Here is a 20403-nt window from a genome sequence, read left to right on the forward strand (position 1 = left end):
ATCCTGATTGTTAGTAGATTGTTAGCAGATTGTGTGATGGTCGTACGATTTGTTGGAGCACACGATCTGCATCCAATCTGATCCCAATCCAATCTGAGTCTGTATCCAGTTGAATGGATCTTTTGCAGATCCTACTTGCAGCAGGTAGGATCTGTAAAACGACAGCGGGGACGCGGATCGGAATTGGATCTAAACATGCAAAAACATGCACAATCTACATACAATATGCAAATATGCATCCAATCGGTCGGAATTGGATCCAGATTGATGGAATTGAGCCCTAATTCTGGTGTGTACCCCCCCCCCCCCCCCCCCTTTGTTATTAATTACATTACCGATATTTGATTTTGTTGACCTCGATCAAAATAATTAGAAATATCCAGATTCAATTTAAAATTACTCGCCTACCCCTGCACTAGAAGATGTGGATCTGAGATGGCTTTCTTGGAAAGTGATTTTTTTTTTGGCAATTTTCTCTGCTCTCAGGGTCTCTGACCATCGCACTTTGTCCTGTCATGGAGGTCCCCCTTTCTAATCTTCCCCTTTCCTAAAGGGGTCTCAAAGTTCCACCTTAACCAGGAAATTGTAGTTCCTTCTTTTTCGAGGGGCCTCAGATGTTGAGGTTTCTCTTGATGTGGTTAGAGCTTTGTGGATTTATTTACACAGGACTACGGTGATTCAGAAAGCCTTGTTTGTTCTCTAATGCCAGTAAGCATGGCTGTCCTTCCCGCTTCCAAACAGTCTCTGGCCAGGTGGCTTTTTCATGCCCATTAGGCAGGCCTACCTGTCGGCACAGCTCACTCCTCCAAGTGGAGTAACAGTGCATTCCTCCAGGTCTGTGGGTGCTTCCTGGGCAGCCAGCAGGGGCACTTTGCATCAGCCAATGCAAAAACAGCTGTTCAGCCAATGTGGTAGAAACGTCCAGGAGCGTCCCCCCACCTTTGAGGGAGACTGCTTTAGGATGTCTCAGTGTGTAGTCCTGTGCTTCTACTGGAGGAAAAAAATAGGATTTATGGGGCGTGGCCTAGCGGCTATAGGGAGCAGAAGCACTTTACAGGAGCTCCGGCAGGACCCTCAATAAAACACAGATTTCTGGTGCCCACACTCTCTCCACGGACTGCTGTGGGACCCCCTGAGCCTCCTCTCCCCTCCGGTGACAGGTCGCGGGCGGCAGCGGAGTCGGGAGGCCTATTTATAGGTTTCTGCAGATTGCGGCCTACCCGCGACTCCGGAGCCGGGACCTAGATTTGGGGCTGCTGCCGGAAATCGGGCTCCGCGGCGCGCGACATCGCCGGAGCCCCTAAATCAACACCCAGCGCTTCACCAGGCTCTCCCCAATCACCTCCAGGTACCTGTGGAGCGGGGACCCGCTTGGTAAGTCCAGCTTCCAAGCATTTATCCCCTTTTCAAGCCCTGCATAAAAACTTACAGACAAGCGGCGGCCATCTTGGTTGGGGCAGAGGAGATCTTACACTTCTCCTCTGCAAATACTGCACTTCTGCTGACCACAGGCCCCCACATCAACCCAGGGTCCTCTCATACAGTGACCCCTGGAACCCTTTGTGTGATTCTGGGTGATCTGGGTCCCCCCTCAGAAAGCCTGCCAGCAGTGGCCATATTGTGTATAGCCTGCCAGCATACAAACACAGAAAGTCAGTGTGGGAGACTTTGTGCATAGCTTGTCCTCTCCCACTGCAGGGTCCTCATAGAAGACCACAGGTGTCAATAACTACACCCTGTTCACTAGCAATGCAGCTATGATGCTGATTTGCCATCCTACCATCCATCCCTTCAACAGGATGCTATAACAGTATCCATACTAGTGGAGCCTTCACTTCATTGTCTAACATATCTGAGAATACCCTCTCTGTCTACTGTTATTTCCTAATATGCCTCCTAAGCGGACCAAAGTCCCTAAGACAATCCCTCAAGTCTCCTTCTTCAAACCGTCCCCACAGCCCCCTAGACCTAAGAAAAGTAGTGCTCCGCCTGACACTGCCGATCCGCCATCTCTAGCACAAATGGCTGCTGCCTCTCCACCTAGCCGCGTGCTTACGTCGGAAGAGGTCAGACACGGACGCACTCACTGTCGGGACTATGAAGATGTTACTGTCACGTTTTAAGGAAGAAGTAGCGATGGAATTTCGTGCCACTCTCCAGGAGTGCCAAGCCTCCATTGACGATCTTGGGGATCGCACTAATCACTTAGAAACAAAAATGGAGGAGGTGGTGGGGTCGCATAATGGACTTTTGGACTCGCATGATGCACTTACAAGTGAGGTGCGGATGTTACGTGACAAAGTGGCGGATCTCGAGGACAGATCCCGTCGAAATAATCTGAAACTGCGTGGGGTTCCCGAATCGGTGTCCAATAGCAGCCTACATGATTATGCAGTAGATGTGTTTAAGAAGCTTGTGCCCCAAGCCTCGTCCGCAGATTTACTAATAGATCGTATACACAGAGTCCCTAAGGCCAAGTTGGCTCCGGATAGTGCCCCCCGGGACGTTCTAATGAGGCTGCATTACTTTCATATAAAATAGTCTATATTGAAAGCTGCCAGACCATCATCTGATACCTCGGCCACCCTTGGAGAGCTTCAACTCTTTGGAGACTTGTCCCCGGCTACGCTACTCAAGAGGCGCTCATTCCAACCCATTACGCAGGCTCTTCGGAAAGCTAACATTCCTTATCGGTGGGCTTTCCCAACAAAACTCTTAGTTTCACGAGAAGGTTCCACTGTGATTATTAACGACACAGAGGAAGGAGTCAAACTACTTGGCTCATGGAACATTGCAGGCTTTGCCCCTGGGACCTCTCCTGGCCGTTGGCTTCAGCAGGACTGGTCTACGGCTGGGTGAGAGTTCTAATTACAGAGTTGTATCGTAAGGTTATACTTGTTGTGTTCTTTATTACATTTACCCATTTTACACTCATTTACTGAAAAGTTTCTCTTGACTATGCAGTTATCAACAAAGCTTTTTTTAGGTCATCATTAACCCCTGGGTTCTTGTTTTTATGGGTATTGTTAATATTTCCCTGTATGACGCTACTCGGGTCTGTTTATCCGCACTGTCTCTATTACAAGGTTATGTAGGATAACGCTATCTGCAATGGTCATATATAAGATGTACTGGAGCTCATCACTAAAGGCTTTATTGCATTGTTATACCTGTTTGGCCCCTTACCACTGATGCCCGATCTATGCTTAAATGTGGGCTCTTAATCGAACAGTTAATATTTCCCTGTAATATATAGTTTGGGCTCAATGGTCTGCGATATTCCTTTCTCAAGTTAATCTTCGAAAATACTGTTTACAACCGTTACATTTATGTTGTGATATTGTGCAGGATGGTAGGACATTGTCCACTACCCCCTCTGTTATACACAGCCGCCACTTCATGGCGTCTGGTCGTGGCCTCAAGAGAGGTCAGTTCTGTTCTGTCTTTTCCCTGTTTTTTTTTTTTTTTTTTTTTAAAGTAGATATGTGTTTCTCTATACATGTCAGGTCTCTAAGCTTTATATGTTTATCTCAGCGTGTATGTTTCATATCTTAACTATCAGACATGGTTAAAATAATATCTATAAATGCTAAGGGGTTAAACTCACCCCATAAACGTAAAGTAGCATTAAATTACTTTCATAAACTTAAGGCAAATGTGGTAGCAGTGCAAGAAACCCACTTTCAACGCCAAAATCCCCCCCTTTTCACTAACAGGTACCCCCATTGTTATACAGCAAATGCACCATCTAAGAAAGCTGGGGTAGCCATTTTATTTTCCCAACACTGCCCCTTTAAGCTATCTACTCAATTTGCAGACCCGGAGGGACGCTTTTTGATCTTAGTAGGTCAGCTGGATAATGTAGACACTACCATAGTATCTTGTTATGCTCCGAATACCAAACAAATCTCGTACTGCAGGAAATTCTGTAATACCCTCCAGAAGCATGTTAGAGGTGCCCTATTAATCCTCGGTGACTTTAATATGGTACTGGACCCTAAAACTGATAAATCCCATCACACTAGAGGACCCACATCGGGTCATACTGAAAAATCTTCAACCCAGTTCCGTCAACTCCTCGCTGAATATGAACTATATGACGCCTGGAGAACTAAGCACCCCACAACTAAAGATTTTACATTTTACTCCCATGTCCATAGATCCTACTCTAGGATTGATTATGCTTTAGTCGATAGATGGACATTACCCTCCATCAGTAAAATAGATATATTACCAATTACTTGGTCAGACCACTCCCCGCTCTTGCTGGTATGGGAAGTTAGTGAACGGTCAATCACCCCTGGCTCTTGGAGGCTGAGTGCACAGCTTCTTGCTCGACCGGAGGCACAGCAGGTCATTCAGGAGTCCCTAGATGTATTTCTGGAAACTAATCGGCCCAAAGATACATCTACCTTTACACATTGGTGCACACTAAAGGCTGTAACTAGGGGGTCTGCAATTCAAATTGCCGCTAGACTCAAAAGGGAATGGGGGCAGAGATTTGCGTCGGCAGAAAGAGAGGCAGCCAAACTAGAGGAGGCACATAAAATAGACCCCTCCAATGGGGCCCTTTATCGTCAGCTTCTCATGGCTAGGGACAAGGTCAACACATTCTCCCTCACCGAAGTCCACCGCAAATTACAGTGCCTTAAGCAAAAATATTATGTTCACAGTAACAGAGCCGGTCGTCTCTTGGCGCGTAAACTACGAGGTTGTAGAGCAAAGGAAAGAATACATGCTATACACACCTCCTAAGGGAGCTAAGGTATTTGACCCAGTTGGCATCGCCGATGCATTTGCTGAGTACTACTCGCAATTATATAACTTGAAAGATGATCCTAATACGCCCCAACCAGCCAAGGTGGATATAGACAACTTTCTCAGGGGGCTACCCCTCCCATCCATTGGCAGCGATACTTGTGCAACGCTTAGTGCTCCCTGGACCTTAGGGGAAGTTGAGACAGCTATCGATTCCCTCCCACCCGACAAGGCCCCAGGGCCTGATGGATACCCCTCAAATTTCTACAAGAAATTTAAAAACACCCTTGCCCCAGTCCTTCTGCCAGTTTTTAATAAAGCCTCCTCTGACGCCTGCTTCCCCGATGAAATGTTAGAGGCCCGAGTAATAACTATCCTTAAGCCGGGCAAACCGCCCACAGCTGTCCAAAATTATCGGCCTATCGCTTTATTGAACACGGACATTAAACTATTTGCTAAAATGATAGCGAACCGGATCTTTCCCTTGTTACCAAGTCTGATTAACCCAGACCAGGTTGGTTTTGTGTTGGGTAGGCAGGCGTCAGACAATACCCGTAGAGTTATCAACATTATTGAACATTGTCAAGCCCAGAAATTGCCACTGTTGACCTTGTCCCTTGACGCAGAGAAGGCTTTTGACAGGCTTCACTGGGAATATATGCAAGCAACCCTGCGTCGGTTCGGATTTAAAGATAAAATTCTTGACTCTATAATGGCTCTATATTCCTCCCCATCCGCTAAAGTTTTTGCCAATGGATGTAACTCATCCAAGTTTCATATATCAAATGGCACCCGCCAAGGTTGTCCACTATCCCCTTTGATTTTTGCTCTGGCCATTGAGCCTCTGGCTGAGCGGATTAGGTCTGAGAATGCGATCGCTGGTCCGGTGATAGGGGGCCTATCCCATAAGATCTGCTTGTTTGCAGACGACATCCTGCTGTGCCTCCTTGAGCCAGAAGCCTCCCTACCCCAGGTGCACTCAATTCTAGACCTATACTCCAGAGTATCCTACTACAAGCTTAATACCACTAAGACGGAGGCTCTCCCATTCAATATCGGAGATGCCACACTCAAATATCTAACAAACTCTTACAAATATGCCTGGCAATCCAAATCACTGAAATATCTGGGTGTTAATCTCTCTAGAGATACGGACTTGATTACTTGCAACTATGAGCCCCTCTATAGAGCATTTGAGCAGCTTACTAAAGAATGGATGATGCAGGAGGTGTCCTGGGTGGGACGTATAGCCGCAGTTAAGATGATGCTATTGCCCAAATTAATGTATTTGTTTCGAACTATCCCACGACCCCTTCCTAAGGCTATATACAACAAATTTAACAGACTTATATCCAGTTATGTCTGGAGGGGTGCAAAACCCAAAATAGCAAAATCAACCTTAATTACCGCTAAAACTGGGGGAGGGGTGGCATACCCCGACCTAGAGAAATACCACATGGCATGCATATTTGCCCAGGCCAGGGATTGGTTCCAGAAAGACAACCCTAAACCGTGGGTAATTATGGAACAAGCTGTTACACTTCCCCTAACTCTACCAGATGTGCTGTGGCTACCACACGTAGCGGTCCCCCCTGGGATCAGTCAGTGTAAAGCTATCCAGACGACCATCTCATTTTGGCACAAACTGGTCTTAGCTAATGAAGCAACTACCCTACCCTGCCCCCAACTATCATTACAAGCTATAGCACAGCTGATCCCCAATTTAAATATCAATACATGGCCTGACTTAGGCATCTCATCCCTTCAAGATATTCTTTCTAACGGTGATCTGGTCCCCTTTTCCCACCTCCAGACACAATTTTGTATACCAAAGCAAGACTTCTTTAAATACCTGCAAATACGGCACTGGTTTCATAGCTTCACTCCCAAACCTCCTCGGCAACATAAATTCCCTAAAATTCTCACGTTTCTTTTCATGTCTCGTTCGGATCGGGGGGGAATTTCTAAATGGTACCGATATTTAATAGAGGAGAAAGGGAAGTTTCATTTCCCTCACAAATTAAATGGGAGAGGGATATGCCCAACACATTTACTGAAGAAATCTGGTCACAAATCACCCACTCCTGCTTTAGAATATCCAAAAACGTCAACCACTCCGAAATGTTCTACAAATTGCTGCATAGAGCATATCTTACCCCTGCAATATTGCATAAGTTCTGGCTTAATGTCTCTCCTTATTGTTGGAGGAATTGCGGCATGGTGGGAGATATTTTTCATGTTTTCTGGACATGCCCGGCCCTGCAGCCCCTGTGGCGGGAGGTGTTCGGTCTTATATCAAAGGTGTTACACAGACAAGTCTGCATGAGCCCCCTGCTGGCCCTATTTCATCATCTCCCTGGGGATCAGAAATCTGATGACCACTACCTCCTGGGTCATATATTGATAGCAGCCAAAGCTTCTATATCTCAAATGTGGAAGTCAACTTCTATACCCACTCTCAAGTCCATTGAAAACAGAATTCACAATCATTTTCTCTTTGAATCTGCTAGCTGTCCATATTCATCGTCCGCCTCGTCGATACACACAAAGTGGCGCAGGTGGGGCGAGTATAGGGAATCCATAGGTCAACCCTGCACCTCGAGTACGCCATGCGACTTGTCTGTCCTGCATTCCCCTAGCTGAATCTCACGTCCGATCGGTATATGCTGCTATAATTGGCTGTAAGGTCACTCCTCATGAGCCTATACTGAGGTACCTAACAAGTCATAGTGTACATACCCCTATTGATTAATTTACCATGATATGTGTAAAATCTGTGAATATTGTCCAATACCTGACATGTGATCCATACCCCCATTTATACTCTGTCCTTTATATCCCCTCCTCTTAATTTATTGTATGTTTTTTTTGTTCTGTCTTGTTTTTGTTTGTTTTTCAAAATTGATTTTGTGTAATGCAGAAAAATTCAATAAAAATAAATATTAAAAAAAAAAAAATAGGATTTATGATCTAACCTTGATAAATCCCTTACTTTGAGTCCATGGTGGTCACAGGACGCCCTCCCAGATGCACCTGTTTTAATCGTGTGAATACCGATCTCATTTTGTAGATGAACTCTTGTCAGTCTTTCACACCACATTAATGTATGCTTACAATACCCTATGGTATACTATTTGTATTTTAACAATACTTTTTCTTTTTTTTCAGAATGACAGTCCATATCAAGGCGGTGTTTTTTTCCTGACCATTCATTTCCCAACAGATTACCCCTTCAAACCTCCCAAAGTAGGTTAATTTATATTTAGCCTTGTAAAACTATACTTTCGTTAGTATAGCACAGTTTAAAGCCATTGTATAAAAACACTTTACAGAACCCCTGACTTGGGATATTGCCAGGGCAATCTGGGTCTTGTCTAGTACCCCCCTGTTACACCAGAGCCTTGACATGGGTTATTGCCGCTCCAGGCCAGGGCTTGGTGTAAATGGGGTAAAAAAAAAAAAAAACCCAGGTCCTGTTCCCCGGGTGTGCGACCCAGCAAACGCTCAGGATCGGTTACGGTGCATTGCTGGAGTCAGGGGCATGTAAATGGGGAGATCTGCGGTCAGTCCAGCGGTTGGGCAGGGGCAGAGTACAGCCTCTGCTGCACTATGCAGACAGCAGTGGAGGCTGTGAGGAGGTACCTGTGTGCGCGTCCATTCACCTCACAGAAAAAAGCTGGGGGTGCATGGAGGTTGGGGGGCAGCCCAACAGCTTTCTCAGGTGCTTGGCTTGTCGATTGGTGTCAGGTTTCCCAGTGCTTGGAAAGGTCATATCTCCAAGCTCTGGCTCAGGTCCTGCCTTCGCTATTGTGAAGTGGAACTGCCAGGTCTCATCCGGGTTAGAGGTGAGTCCAAAAACCCAGGTGCGACCCGGAAGTTCTGGTGTAAAAGTGGTATAGGGGTGTGAGGCTCTGCCTAGGTTGTCCAATTTCCTGTATCTTAAAGATTGAACCAGGTAGCCTGCAGTATGAAATAACAATGTAGGTCATGTTAAAGGCATAATGGAGCCAGATCACTGGCGAGTGTAGATGTGGTTATTTCCAAGAGTGATCAGAGTTGTCGGGGGGTGCGGTGAAGACTGCTTTGCATAGCTATTTGCGCTATGCAAGGCCATCCTCAAAGCCGCTCATCTGCTGGTAATACCAGCAAATGAACGGCTTTCCCAGTGAGGATGCAGGAGCACTCATTGCTAGGCCATACACACCGGGCAGCTTTGAGCTTTAAAACTTGCTGTTTTGAGTGGCTTTCAGCTGAAATTTGGGCCTTAAGTTGCAGGGTCTCTGGGATGAAATGTGTTTGTTTTCTTGGATTGCAGCCTTGGACCATGACATTACAACCATCTAATGCTGAACTTTTCATTCTGGCAGCTGGAAGAGACACTGGACCACTGCCAAATAACCATTGGCACAGTTTTGATTCCTACTCTTTAGGTCTTGAAATACAACTTGGTTAAGTTCTCAACAGTTCATTCTTGTTTATGCAAAACCATTTTAAACGCCCCAGAACCATACAATCTTGACTATTTACATGAGATTTTGGCTATACTCTAGTAGAGGGTACATACGGCAAGATATGCACTATTTTTCTTTTTGGTTTTGTTTATAGAAGAAAAATCTAATGGTTTTCCTGCATTTGATGCAGATTTGATCCAAATGCGCGCTCCCGTGTTGTGTAAATCAAATAGAAAAATAGTCTTGGCAGGCAAGACTATATAGTACAGATCTGTAGTACATAGTCAAAATTGAATGTAATCACTGTAACCAACCCTAGATCCAGACACCAACCCAGATCGAATAGGGGTTGAATAGAAAGTGAAATCTCAGTGTGTACACCTCAACACTAGATTGTAAGCAAGCCAATTTTGACTATAGTGTTTACAGTCTGTTTATGTTTTGTTTCACCCCAAAGCTGATTTCATGGGGGGCATGCATAAACATCCCAAGCTGTATACACATTGTGCAAATTGAGTTTTGATTTGACTTTATAGTCAAAATCAGAAAATAAATTGCACAATGTGTATGTACCTTAAGACTTGTGCAATATATATTCACCAGTGTTGTAGTAACCTACATTTGTGTTTGCTTTTAACAGGTTGCATTTACAACAAGAATCTACCATCCAAATATTAACAGCAATGGCAGCATTTGTCTTGATATTCTCAGATCACAGTGGTCCCCAGCTTTAACTATTTCTAAGGGTGAGTATGACAAATGGTTTAGAGTTTGTTGCACCTTTTTTTAAAAGTCCAAAATATTAAATGTCTAACTACAGCCTTCTGGAATATTAAAGAAAATGCCTTCCTGAAATTGCATGTCAAAACATCAGTAATGCATATCTGTGGCACTGAACAAATGTGGGCAGTGTGCAGTTTGGGTTATTGCCATGGTTACAGGCTGTTTCAAGCAGAAGTTATATCTTAAATTAGTGCAATATTTTAATATTGCTAATATACTCAAACACTGCTATCACAGGAACTATTAACCTATCACAAGATCTGCGTCTCCCATCCGCACTCATTATTTGCTCACACTTACAGCATTTTTGGGGGGGGCAGCACCCACCCTATGGAATGCCCTTCCAAACATATTAAGACTCTCTAGCCTCCAAACTTTCAAGCTTTCCCTGAAAACTCACCTCTTTAGGCAAGCTTATATTCCAGAACCCCCACATAACCTCCGGTAGCAGTCATGTCTGATTGCATCCCACCAGGACTGTCTTGTAATCTGGTGGGACTGCTATGGAATTCTATCCTCATTTATGCCTCCTATTATCCCTATAGATTGTAAGCTTGCGAGCAGGGCCCTCCTACCTCTGTTGGTTTGTTTAATCAATGTTTTCCAATTGTAAAGTGTATATATTTTGAATACTTGTTCCCAAACTTGATAGCCATCATGTTAGTGTTTATGTAGGTTTAGCATTTCCTTTACATACATGAAGGCTCCATTTTGTCCACTGTTGCAAACCTAACAATCACTTTCTACTTCAAGAGTCTGCAAAGATAGGTCTACTGGCAAAATAAATAGGTCTGTATTGAGTTGATCATGCCCTATCCCCTGTTTAAAGCCTTGGAAGATCGCTGGGCAATACTCAATTTATAATTTTGTATTTACGAAGGTTGGGATTAGCTGTGCATAATGGCTAATCTCAACTAATCGATGGGCACCGACATGTCCCAGGTGACTTCATGTAGGTCAGCTTGCCACCCCGGTGTGAGACCAGACAAAAGGGACACTGGCAGCCAGATTTGTCCAAGCAGAGCTATATTGTATTAGCTCCATTGGGTGACCTCTAGTCGCTACCAGCATAAAAATATTTGAATACAGCCCCATAGATCACAAGGTTGATTGTCACTGGATGCTGCATGTGTTCTTTGCAGTTTGAGTCAGTGCTGATGGTGGATTTACAATTTAACCAGTATGACCACTAGGTTTAGAATCTAGAGCAGTCTGCTCAGTAATTAATTGTAAAGATCCTATGGCAACTTTAAAACTTACAGGAAAAAGCGCAGCAGGAAGTTGTGTACTGCTCATGTCCTATGCAGAAAAAAATCTTTAGCTATCCTGTTATTTGTGATTGGTGACAGGAGGATGCTTGGGGTTGTTAATCTCCCTTCGTAAACATTGTCCGATCACAATTTTATTTCCTAACCGTGGGAAGTAAGCCAGGCTTGTGCAAATCTGTTAACCTGTACATTTGCAAATTTAAATACAACAGAAATGATTTCTTGGTGATTTTTAGTGATCCTGTGTTGACAAGTGTTCTCCTCTTGCAGTTCTTTTGTCAATTTGTTCACTGTTATGTGACCCAAACCCAGATGACCCATTAGTGCCAGAGATTGCACGGATCTACAAAACAGATAGGGAAAAGTAAGTATGAGGGCTATATAAATATTTTGGTAACTGCTTTAGAAAGGGGAGGGGGGGGGGGGGGGTTGTCATTTCCTGAACCATGCATTTTTATTTTATCCCTATGTGTTACTTGATCACTTTCCAAAAGATGTATTTTATTAGGTACAATAGGCTAGCAAGAGAATGGACAGAAAAATACGCTATGTTGTAGGGTAAGAGTTCCTTTTTAAGGAAGACTGCAAGTTGAGTGCATGGATTGGTAATATCGGCATTTACTGTCCTGCACTTAATCTGGTGGCCAGTTTGGTTTTATGATTAGCATATGACACTGCTGCATGGCCAAACCTTTCACTGACCAGTGAATGTCGGTGTGTCTTGTCGTTTTTTTTTTTTTTTTTGTGGTTTTCAGAAGTCTTACTAAAGCCTTGCAAAGGTCTTTTTTTCACATTGTATGCATTGTGGTAATGTGCTTGTTAGTGTTATGTTTTTGTATTGTATTACATGGCCAATATAACCTTTTTAATTGTAGCTTTTCATTGCTTTAATGGTCTCTGAACTTTATAGTATAAGTTGGCATTAACTTTAACGTCTGTTCATGAATAATTTTTGTATGAGTTGCATGCCTACAATTCTGATACTTCCCAATCAATATAACTATTTGCTAGTTAGTGTTTTTGTGATATTTGTAACAATTCCTGAGGCAAGTTCTTACTGTAAATATTTTGGCAAGTGATTGATTGTAGTGTAGTCTGTAGCAGCATGAAGTAAAGGTATACCAACAGGTAGTCTGTTTTTTATATACTAGAAACTGTCAGTTTTTTTTTTTCCTCTAGTTTTGGTTTTGTGTTCTCTCAATTTATAATTTGACTAGTAAGCCCACTTGATGCAAAAGTTTTGATAGCTAGTCTGATACCTTCTGTGTTTGCATGTGAGAGATGTAGTTTCATATTCACTTATTTTGATAGACACTGATTTATGGGCTTGTATATGTAATGGCAGTATGTTAAACTTTAATCTAATCTAAAAAAAAATCTCAGGCGCATAGTAGTGCTTCCAAAAAAAAAAAATAGATAGATATAGATATAGATATAGATATAGATATAGATATAGATATAGATATAGATATAGATATAGATATAGATAGATAGATAGATAGATAGATAGATAGATAGATAGATAGATAGATAGATAGATAGATAGATAGATAGATAGATAGATAGATAGATAGATAGATAGATAGATAGATAGATAGATAGATAGATAGATAGATAGATAGATAGATAGATAGATATATATATATATATATATATATATATATATATATATATATATATATATATATATATATATATATATATATATATATATATATATATATTGCAAAAACGCTGGCACTCAACTCCAGAAGGAAACTTATTGCCCGGTGCCTTCAGTATAAGTACAGGCAATGCTGTCCCATGTAGATAATAGTCTTGCTATGAGTTGTTTGTTATTGAACCAGTCCCGAGTGACGCAGTCTTCTCCTATTATATATAATTTTCCCTTTTTATAAATCCTTGACTTATATTTTAACACAGTATGTTGCAATAAAAGTTAAAAGCCCATACAGATTCAAATGAGACTTTGCCCATCCTCTAGCTCAATTAGGTGAGCTTCTAATGCAGTTTTAAAAATGTTAGCAAATTTTTCATTATATTACAGTTTAAAGGCATATAAATTCATATCCAGTGTACATTTTGGTGTGGAAATTGTATATTTGATGTGAAATGACCCAACTATTAAATTGGCCTCCTTAGTTAAAAGGCAAACCTGAACTTTCTGTGGTTTTTTTTTTTTTTTTACACAAACCATTGCCACTGGGCAGTGTCTGAGCAGGTTTTTAGTGCTGCCCAGTATTAGATTTACCCAATCCAATCCCAAATCCCAAAATCCATGTGTCTTTGTTTTCAGGGCCAAATTCTGGTATCCCGGCACTGGCCACTCTCCTTTCAACCAAAGTCTGCTTCTGGTTGAATGCTTGGCATATACATTTGTTAAAAACATTTCCAGGTTGACAGGCTTTCAGGCAGCCTGACACACAGCAGATATCTGTACATGATGAAGATTGTGTATGGCTGCACTCTCTATCTGGATTCTTCCCCTGGTTGAGAAGTATCCCCATTCCTCCTCTGAAGGAACAGGTCTCCATCTTATAACACTCACATCATTCTTAATGGGCAGAGATGTTTCACTAATCTGCATGATTGATGTTCTGGGTAATTTTGGTCTTTCTTTTTGGCCCTTTAAGTATGTATACATTGATTTGGTTTCTTTAGCTAGTTATAGACACACAACTTGGATATAAAGTGCATAGGTATCACATTTGTGTTTATTTATAATGTTTTTTTTTTTTTTTTTTTTTCAGGTACAACAGAATAGCCCGGGAATGGACTCAGAAGTATGCTATGTGATGCTACCTTCAAGTCAACACCTGCATTATAGCTGGAATAAACTTTAAATTACTGTTTTTTCCCCCCTTCCTTTCAGACCTCATCTACCTTCCCTTCTATTCCTCCACCCCACCTTTTTATTTTTATTTTCCCCCTCATTCTTATTTTGGGTTTATTTTGTGCTGCCTCCCTTCATGCACATGCTCACATGGGAAGACTTTTTTAGCTCAGCATTGGACAGAAACTGCTCTAGACTGTCAAGTAGTTGCCAGAATACAATTGCCCAAGATTCATAATATCAAACGGAGCATGTGTTAAAACGTGGCCGACGTCTTCACTGTAACTTGGTTATGAGACTAAACTCATCCTTCATTTCTCCTTGAAATGTTGAAGATTAGCGCCTTTATTTGGGGTTGGGCGGGGGAAGATAGGCAACAATAATATAAAAAATACAGAATTGTGTATCATCGTAGGATACAGGAATGTGGAATTGCCATGGATACTTTGGTCAAACCCTCCAGATGTTTAATACTTCATGATGTACTCTATGCTCATAAAATGTTTTGATTGGAGAGTTGGTGTTGAAATTTATATAGTGGCAGAACAGAAATGTATTTTATGCATGTCAATAAACATGACGAATTGGAAGGTGAAACCCCCATTGAATAACAAAAAATGAGATCAAACGTTTTTGTAATTTTTCATTTTATTCATTTTTTTTTTTTTTTCTTTTTTTGCGACTGGACTATTAGTTAATCTGTCTTCCAAAACACTGTTAATATAGCACTGAATAAAATGATTCAAGCGTCAATGGATGACTGATCAACTAATAGCTTTTTATTTTTTATTTTTTTTTTGTTTCTTCAATAAAGTTGCATAAACCAATGTGTTAGCTGCCTGAATTAATCAATGTTACATTAATTCTCTGTAAAATCAAATCTGTGTATATAAAGTTTGGATTTTTGTTTTTGCACATCAATGATAGTGTATAGTTTCAGGACAACATAACCCTTTTCCTGTCTTTATCGAAGAGTGTTGATCTACTTGGTATGTGATGCCGAATCAGCCTATTGCCCATTGTGTGCAGAAGTTCCAGTATTAGACTGGTCAGGGTAGGGATTGCTGCGTAAACATGATCACTTATAGCAGTTTGAGCCTACTTAGTATCTTATGAATTATTGCATTTTTCTGATTTGTGTGATATTTAGCTGGGATAGCCATCAGCTCACTTGCAGTTTGGTATTATCTGGACTTAGTGGTGAAGGCTCACATGGACATATTCTACACGACTAAATCCTGCTTGTCTGCCGCCTGTGGGAGTGGGGTCGTGAACTTGTTTAAGTGACTTATTTTATTTTTGTGGGATGTTCATTAGATTGAATGAATTTTTTTCTCTGCAGTTTACAAAATACATATTTTATTGTAAACAAGAAGTTTAATATTTAGGTGATTTATGAATAAAAGCAGTAATTTAATTTTTTCTTTTTTCATTTCACAATAAAAAGCTGTATGTGCCATTTAGTTTTTTTCAATTTTTGTTGTAACTAATACTAAAAATATGGGTCTTCTAAGCACAGACCAGGCTTAGTAGCGCCACCTGAAGTTGTGTAATAAATCAAATGCTAAATTCAATAATGTGAATACATATTGGAATGTTAAGCTTTTTTTTTTTTTTTTTTTTTTTTTTTTGAGGCGCTGTTATTGTGAATGTTTTTAAGGGGCTGTGTTCATGTGACTTATGGTCCACCTTTTATGTTAAAATGCCTCTACAGGTGCATACACACATACAGATTTTCTGTGATTTATCTGGTTAGAGCAAAAACCTGGAAATGTGTTACAGCAGCATATGACAATCAAAAAATTGTTCCCAAACACTTGAAAACAGATAGTGATCAGTCTGATAAATTTGTTAGATCAGAACGATTAAACTGTCTAAGCATATATTTTTTTTTTTTCTGTTTTCCTGCATTTGGGAGGAAATTTTTGATTGATATATGCTCCCATACATTTCCAGGTTTTTGTTCCCACCAGATAGATCAGACAGAAAATCTGAACGTGTGGCAGCAGCCAATTAACATATTAGCATTTTGGTTGTGTTTGTGCATGGAGAGAAGCCAGAGTGCAAGACCATACACTATATCCACATATTATACTTCTACTATTGTCAGTAGGTGTTAAGCACCTTAACACCTACTGACAATAGTATAAGTATAATAGTGTTGTGCACTTGGAATAAGAACAGGTAGCAAAATTAAGCCCTTCGATGTGGATATAGTGTATGTTCTTGCACTCTGGCTTATCTCCATGCACAAACACAACCAAAATGCTAGTATGTTAATTGTCTGATGCCTTAATGATGTGTGCATCTACACAATGTGCATTATTGTGCACTGTATAAATCTGCTTTCAGTGACAACTGTCCTGACAAGTGTGGTGTTGTGGTTCTCAGTCAGTGCTGTTATTTTTGCCAAAACAGCTATGACATTGGATTTCTGAATGGGGTTGCCAATGAATTGTCTGCTAAACACCATTTCAGTTAAGATTCTGGCCATTAACAGTTTGAGTGCCGAGTGGGTTTGTCAAAATAGATATGAAAATTGGCAAGCAAATATTTTTATTCATCATAAGGACCTGTAATGTTTACCTTGTATAGGGAATGTTACACATTTTTTATTTGAACCTATGTAACGAATGTGAGAAACACGGGCATTTTTAGTGGCTATGTTGCGCATCTCACAGATGTTTGCAGTGCACCCAAAGGGTTAAGTAAAGCCAAACCATGTAATTGGTGTTACTGTGGTAAGTTCTCACTGCCTTCAATTTTTAGATTACTTTGTAAAAAATTGTTAGAAGTGGATCTTTCCTCTGACATTACTTACTGTTGAGTTATAGTGGGGGAACTGCATTATTTTTTGTGGGGGGGGGTCTGTAGTAGTAGTTAAGAAATAGTAGCTATGTTCCTAATGTTGAAATATTTAACATTACTACTTTTAGACTACCAGGCTTTAGTTTGTTACCTACAACTTTCATTGTCACCAGCTTTTGTCTTGTGAATTGACATTTTGTCTGAAAGTTTTTCTGTAAAGTGGAAGCTAACTGGGCCCAGTATTCAGAACTGTAATATGGAATCCCATCAATGTATTGACATACAGTAGGCGTAGTATGGCAAGTAGTGGTATTTCTAAATAGAAATAACCTAAACCGCTAAGCTCTTGTGTTTGGCTCTCAAACAGTATCTTACAGTGATGCTCTGGTGTGTTGGATAGCCAATTACAGTAAATTGGAAGTTCTAGTTTGGTTAATGTCACCACTTTTTTTTTTTTTAACACTTTTTTTATCTTCTTTGTAATGTACTATTCTCTTTTCAGTGCAGTCCCCATCCCTTTCCACTCATGTGTGCCAACGCTTGATGAGTCGGGAAAACCAAAAACCAGTCTGAAAGCTGGTGGTGATGGACACCAGGACCGAACAGCAGCTTTCACCTCATCATTCGGTTGCAGAATCTACAGTTCAAGGTGGTTCAGCCACACTGGTCATATGGCCCTGACCTTGTGCCCTGTGAGTTTCACACCTTCCCAAAGATGAAAGCGCACCTTAAGGGTCAGCTCTCACTAGATGAAAGCTGGTGTTTGGTCCTGGTGTTGTTGACAATCACCAACTTTCTTCTCCGATGGGTTTGCACAACTAGTCAAGCAATTGGTGCATATGCTTGTAAAAGGATGGGGACTACATTGAATAGTGCATTGCATAGAGCTGGGGTAGCCAACCCTAGTCCTCGAGAGCTACCAACAGTGCATGTTTTGCAGGTCTCCTCACAGAATCACAAGTGAGCTAATAAGCTCCATCTGTGGATCTTTTAAAATGTGTCAGTGATTAATGAGTGCAGCTGTGCAGCAGCTAGGTTGTCTGGAAAATGTGAACTGTTGGTAGCTCTCGAGGGCTAGGGTTGGCTACCACTGGCATAGAGGATAAACTGAGTTATATACAAAAAAAATTGTTCATGTGTTAACACACAAAAAACACAACTTATAGCCATGGATGCATTACTCTGGTCAATCCAGCCTTTTAGTTATATATTATTATATATATATATTTTTTTGTGGTTAAAGATTGTTCCTTTCATACTCCATGGTAGCTTTCTTTTTAGTTAGGTTTTCTGGAATGTCCTGTTTCTGGACTGTTTGGTCCAGTGTTTCATAACTGTGGGAACCTATTACAGAACATGTTTTAGAAATTTGTATCGCGTGAATAAATTGGTGCAGTCTATGGCCATTTTAAAATATACATGGCAATATTGCCACATTGATACCCCTTATTCTTAAGAATAATTGCATCAGTGGCTGGATGTTGAGCCATCTGATTGAAAGCCATCTGATTGGGTCATCTGATTGAAAATGGATAGATCAATTTTTTTTTTTTTTTTTTTTTTTCTGCTGCCAACCGTTGTGACTTGTGAACTCCTGACTGGCTTAAACTTTTTACTTTTGGCAGATTCCCCCCCCCCCCCCCCCCCCCGTGTGTAGGTCAGGGTCTCAAACTGTGTGCATAGGCACCCTGGGGTGCTAAGGACACTTGCAGGGATGTTTTAGGTTGGTGGACCATGATCAATGATTATTTATAATATAACAGGCAAAACCAATGCTGGTGGTTGACACTGATAACATATGTGGACAAACAGAAGCAAATCCTGTTCCTCACCACTTAATTGTGATATATATTTAATGAGAGACTATAGCAAACACTTTTTTTTTTTTGTTTAACCCTTTGAGGGAATGAGTCAAAATAAGTGAAAATTGCCAAGCAAACATTTCAATATCATTATGACCTTTACTGTTTAGTGGTTTTTACAGTTTTATTTAAATTTATATAATGTGACTATACGTTTTTAGTGGATATTGTGCCTTTCTGAGAAATTGGCACTCAAATGGTTAAGTATATGGATATATTTGTATAATGCTTTAAGTATAAGGCTAATTGTAGATATCCCATTGGTACAAATGGAGTTCTCTTAAACCTCGAAGGTTTTTTTTTTTTTTTTTTTTTTATTTCCAATTTGGTGAAACTATACAAGGTGTTTTGTTTTTTTTTCCATCCTCCATGACCATTATAAAAATGTTTCTAATACAATAAACAAGGAAATAATATGGCTTGCGTATACCACTAAAGATGAAGGCAATATAAAATTCGGTACTCTTTACCTAGCACGGCGCCCATCGCGGGTACATTTATGTCTGCCCGCGACGCGACCGACGCGATGCCCGCGATTTCCCATTGAAACCCATGTTAAACATGGAAATCGCGTCGGTTGCGGCCGGCCATAAATGTGCACACGATGGCCACGACGCGATGCCCATGATTTGCCATAGGAATATATGTTAAAAGGCCCGATGGACACGATTTTCATGGTAAATGGCTCAATGGACCCGATTTTACCATAGGAAACAATGTTAAATGGGCCTTAGAGCCCAAATGCTTACCCTGAACTCTGAAATGGCTCCCCCAATTGTTTACGCCACCCCACGATCAACGTCAACCCGAAGTGTGGCGAGCGCAGCGGTACGCGTCCTCCGACCTTTTCATACCCCCCACTATCCACGTCGGCGTGGAGTTGAGAATAGAATAGTGTGGCGAGTGCACCGAGCCCGAAGCGTGGCGAGCGCACGCGGATACCTTCACAGGTAAACGCGGGCTTCACAGGTGTCCGCGTCGCCACGGACACCTGTGAAGCCCGCGAGGGGACGCGTATAGCTGTGAAGGTATCCGCGTGCGCTCGCCACGCTTCGGGCTCGCTGCGCTCGCCACACTATTCTATTCTCAACTCCACGCCGACGTGGATAGTGGGGGTATGAAAAGGTCGGAGGACGCGTACCGCTGCGCTCGCCACGCTTCGGGTTGACGTTGATCGTGGGGTGGCGTTAACAATTGGGGGGGCCATTTCATAGTTCAGGGTAAGTATTTGGGCTCTAAAGCTGCCCATACACGTACCAATTACCCGGTACTTTTTGTGCTAAAATAGCATCGCATCCTATGCACAACATATGCACAACGATGCTATTTTAGCACAAAAAGTACTGGGTAATTGGTACGTGTATGGGCACCTTAAGGCCCATTTAACATTGTTTCCTATGGTAAAATCGGGTCCATTGAGCCATTTAACATTAAAATCGGGCCTTTTAACATTGATTCCTATGGCAAATCGTGTGCACATTTATGGCCGGCCGCGACGCGACCGACACGATGTCTATGTTTAACATGGTTTTCAATGGGAAATCGTGGACGTCGCGTGCGGGCATCTTTAGCCCGCATACGACACGACCGACACGATTTTTTACCTCACGATGCCCACGATCAAGATCGTGGGCGCCGTG

At 41.6% G+C, this 20403-nt stretch overlaps 1 protein-coding gene across 1 annotated transcript in view; it reads left to right on the forward strand.

The window, feature by feature from the left end:
* The window catches only part of UBE2D3 (ubiquitin conjugating enzyme E2 D3), a 38929-nt gene extending 23377 nt beyond the window's left edge, over positions 1–15552 (forward strand). The window contains exons 4-7 of the mRNA XM_083179014.1: positions 7927–8004; positions 9850–9955; positions 11531–11624; positions 14011–15552. Coding sequence (XP_083035140.1) covers positions 7927–8004; positions 9850–9955; positions 11531–11624; positions 14011–14056 — 324 coding nt within the window. The 3' untranslated portion in view covers positions 14057–15552. The remainder of the gene's footprint in view (positions 1–7926; positions 8005–9849; positions 9956–11530; positions 11625–14010) is intronic.
* The last annotated feature ends 4851 nt before the right edge of the window (positions 15553–20403 follow it).

The sequence above is a fragment of the Crinia signifera genome, chromosome 1 (assembly GCF_055691185.1).
Source record: "Crinia signifera chromosome 1, ASM5569118v1, whole genome shotgun sequence".
Classification (NCBI taxonomy): Eukaryota; Metazoa; Chordata; class Amphibia; order Anura; family Myobatrachidae; genus Crinia; species Crinia signifera.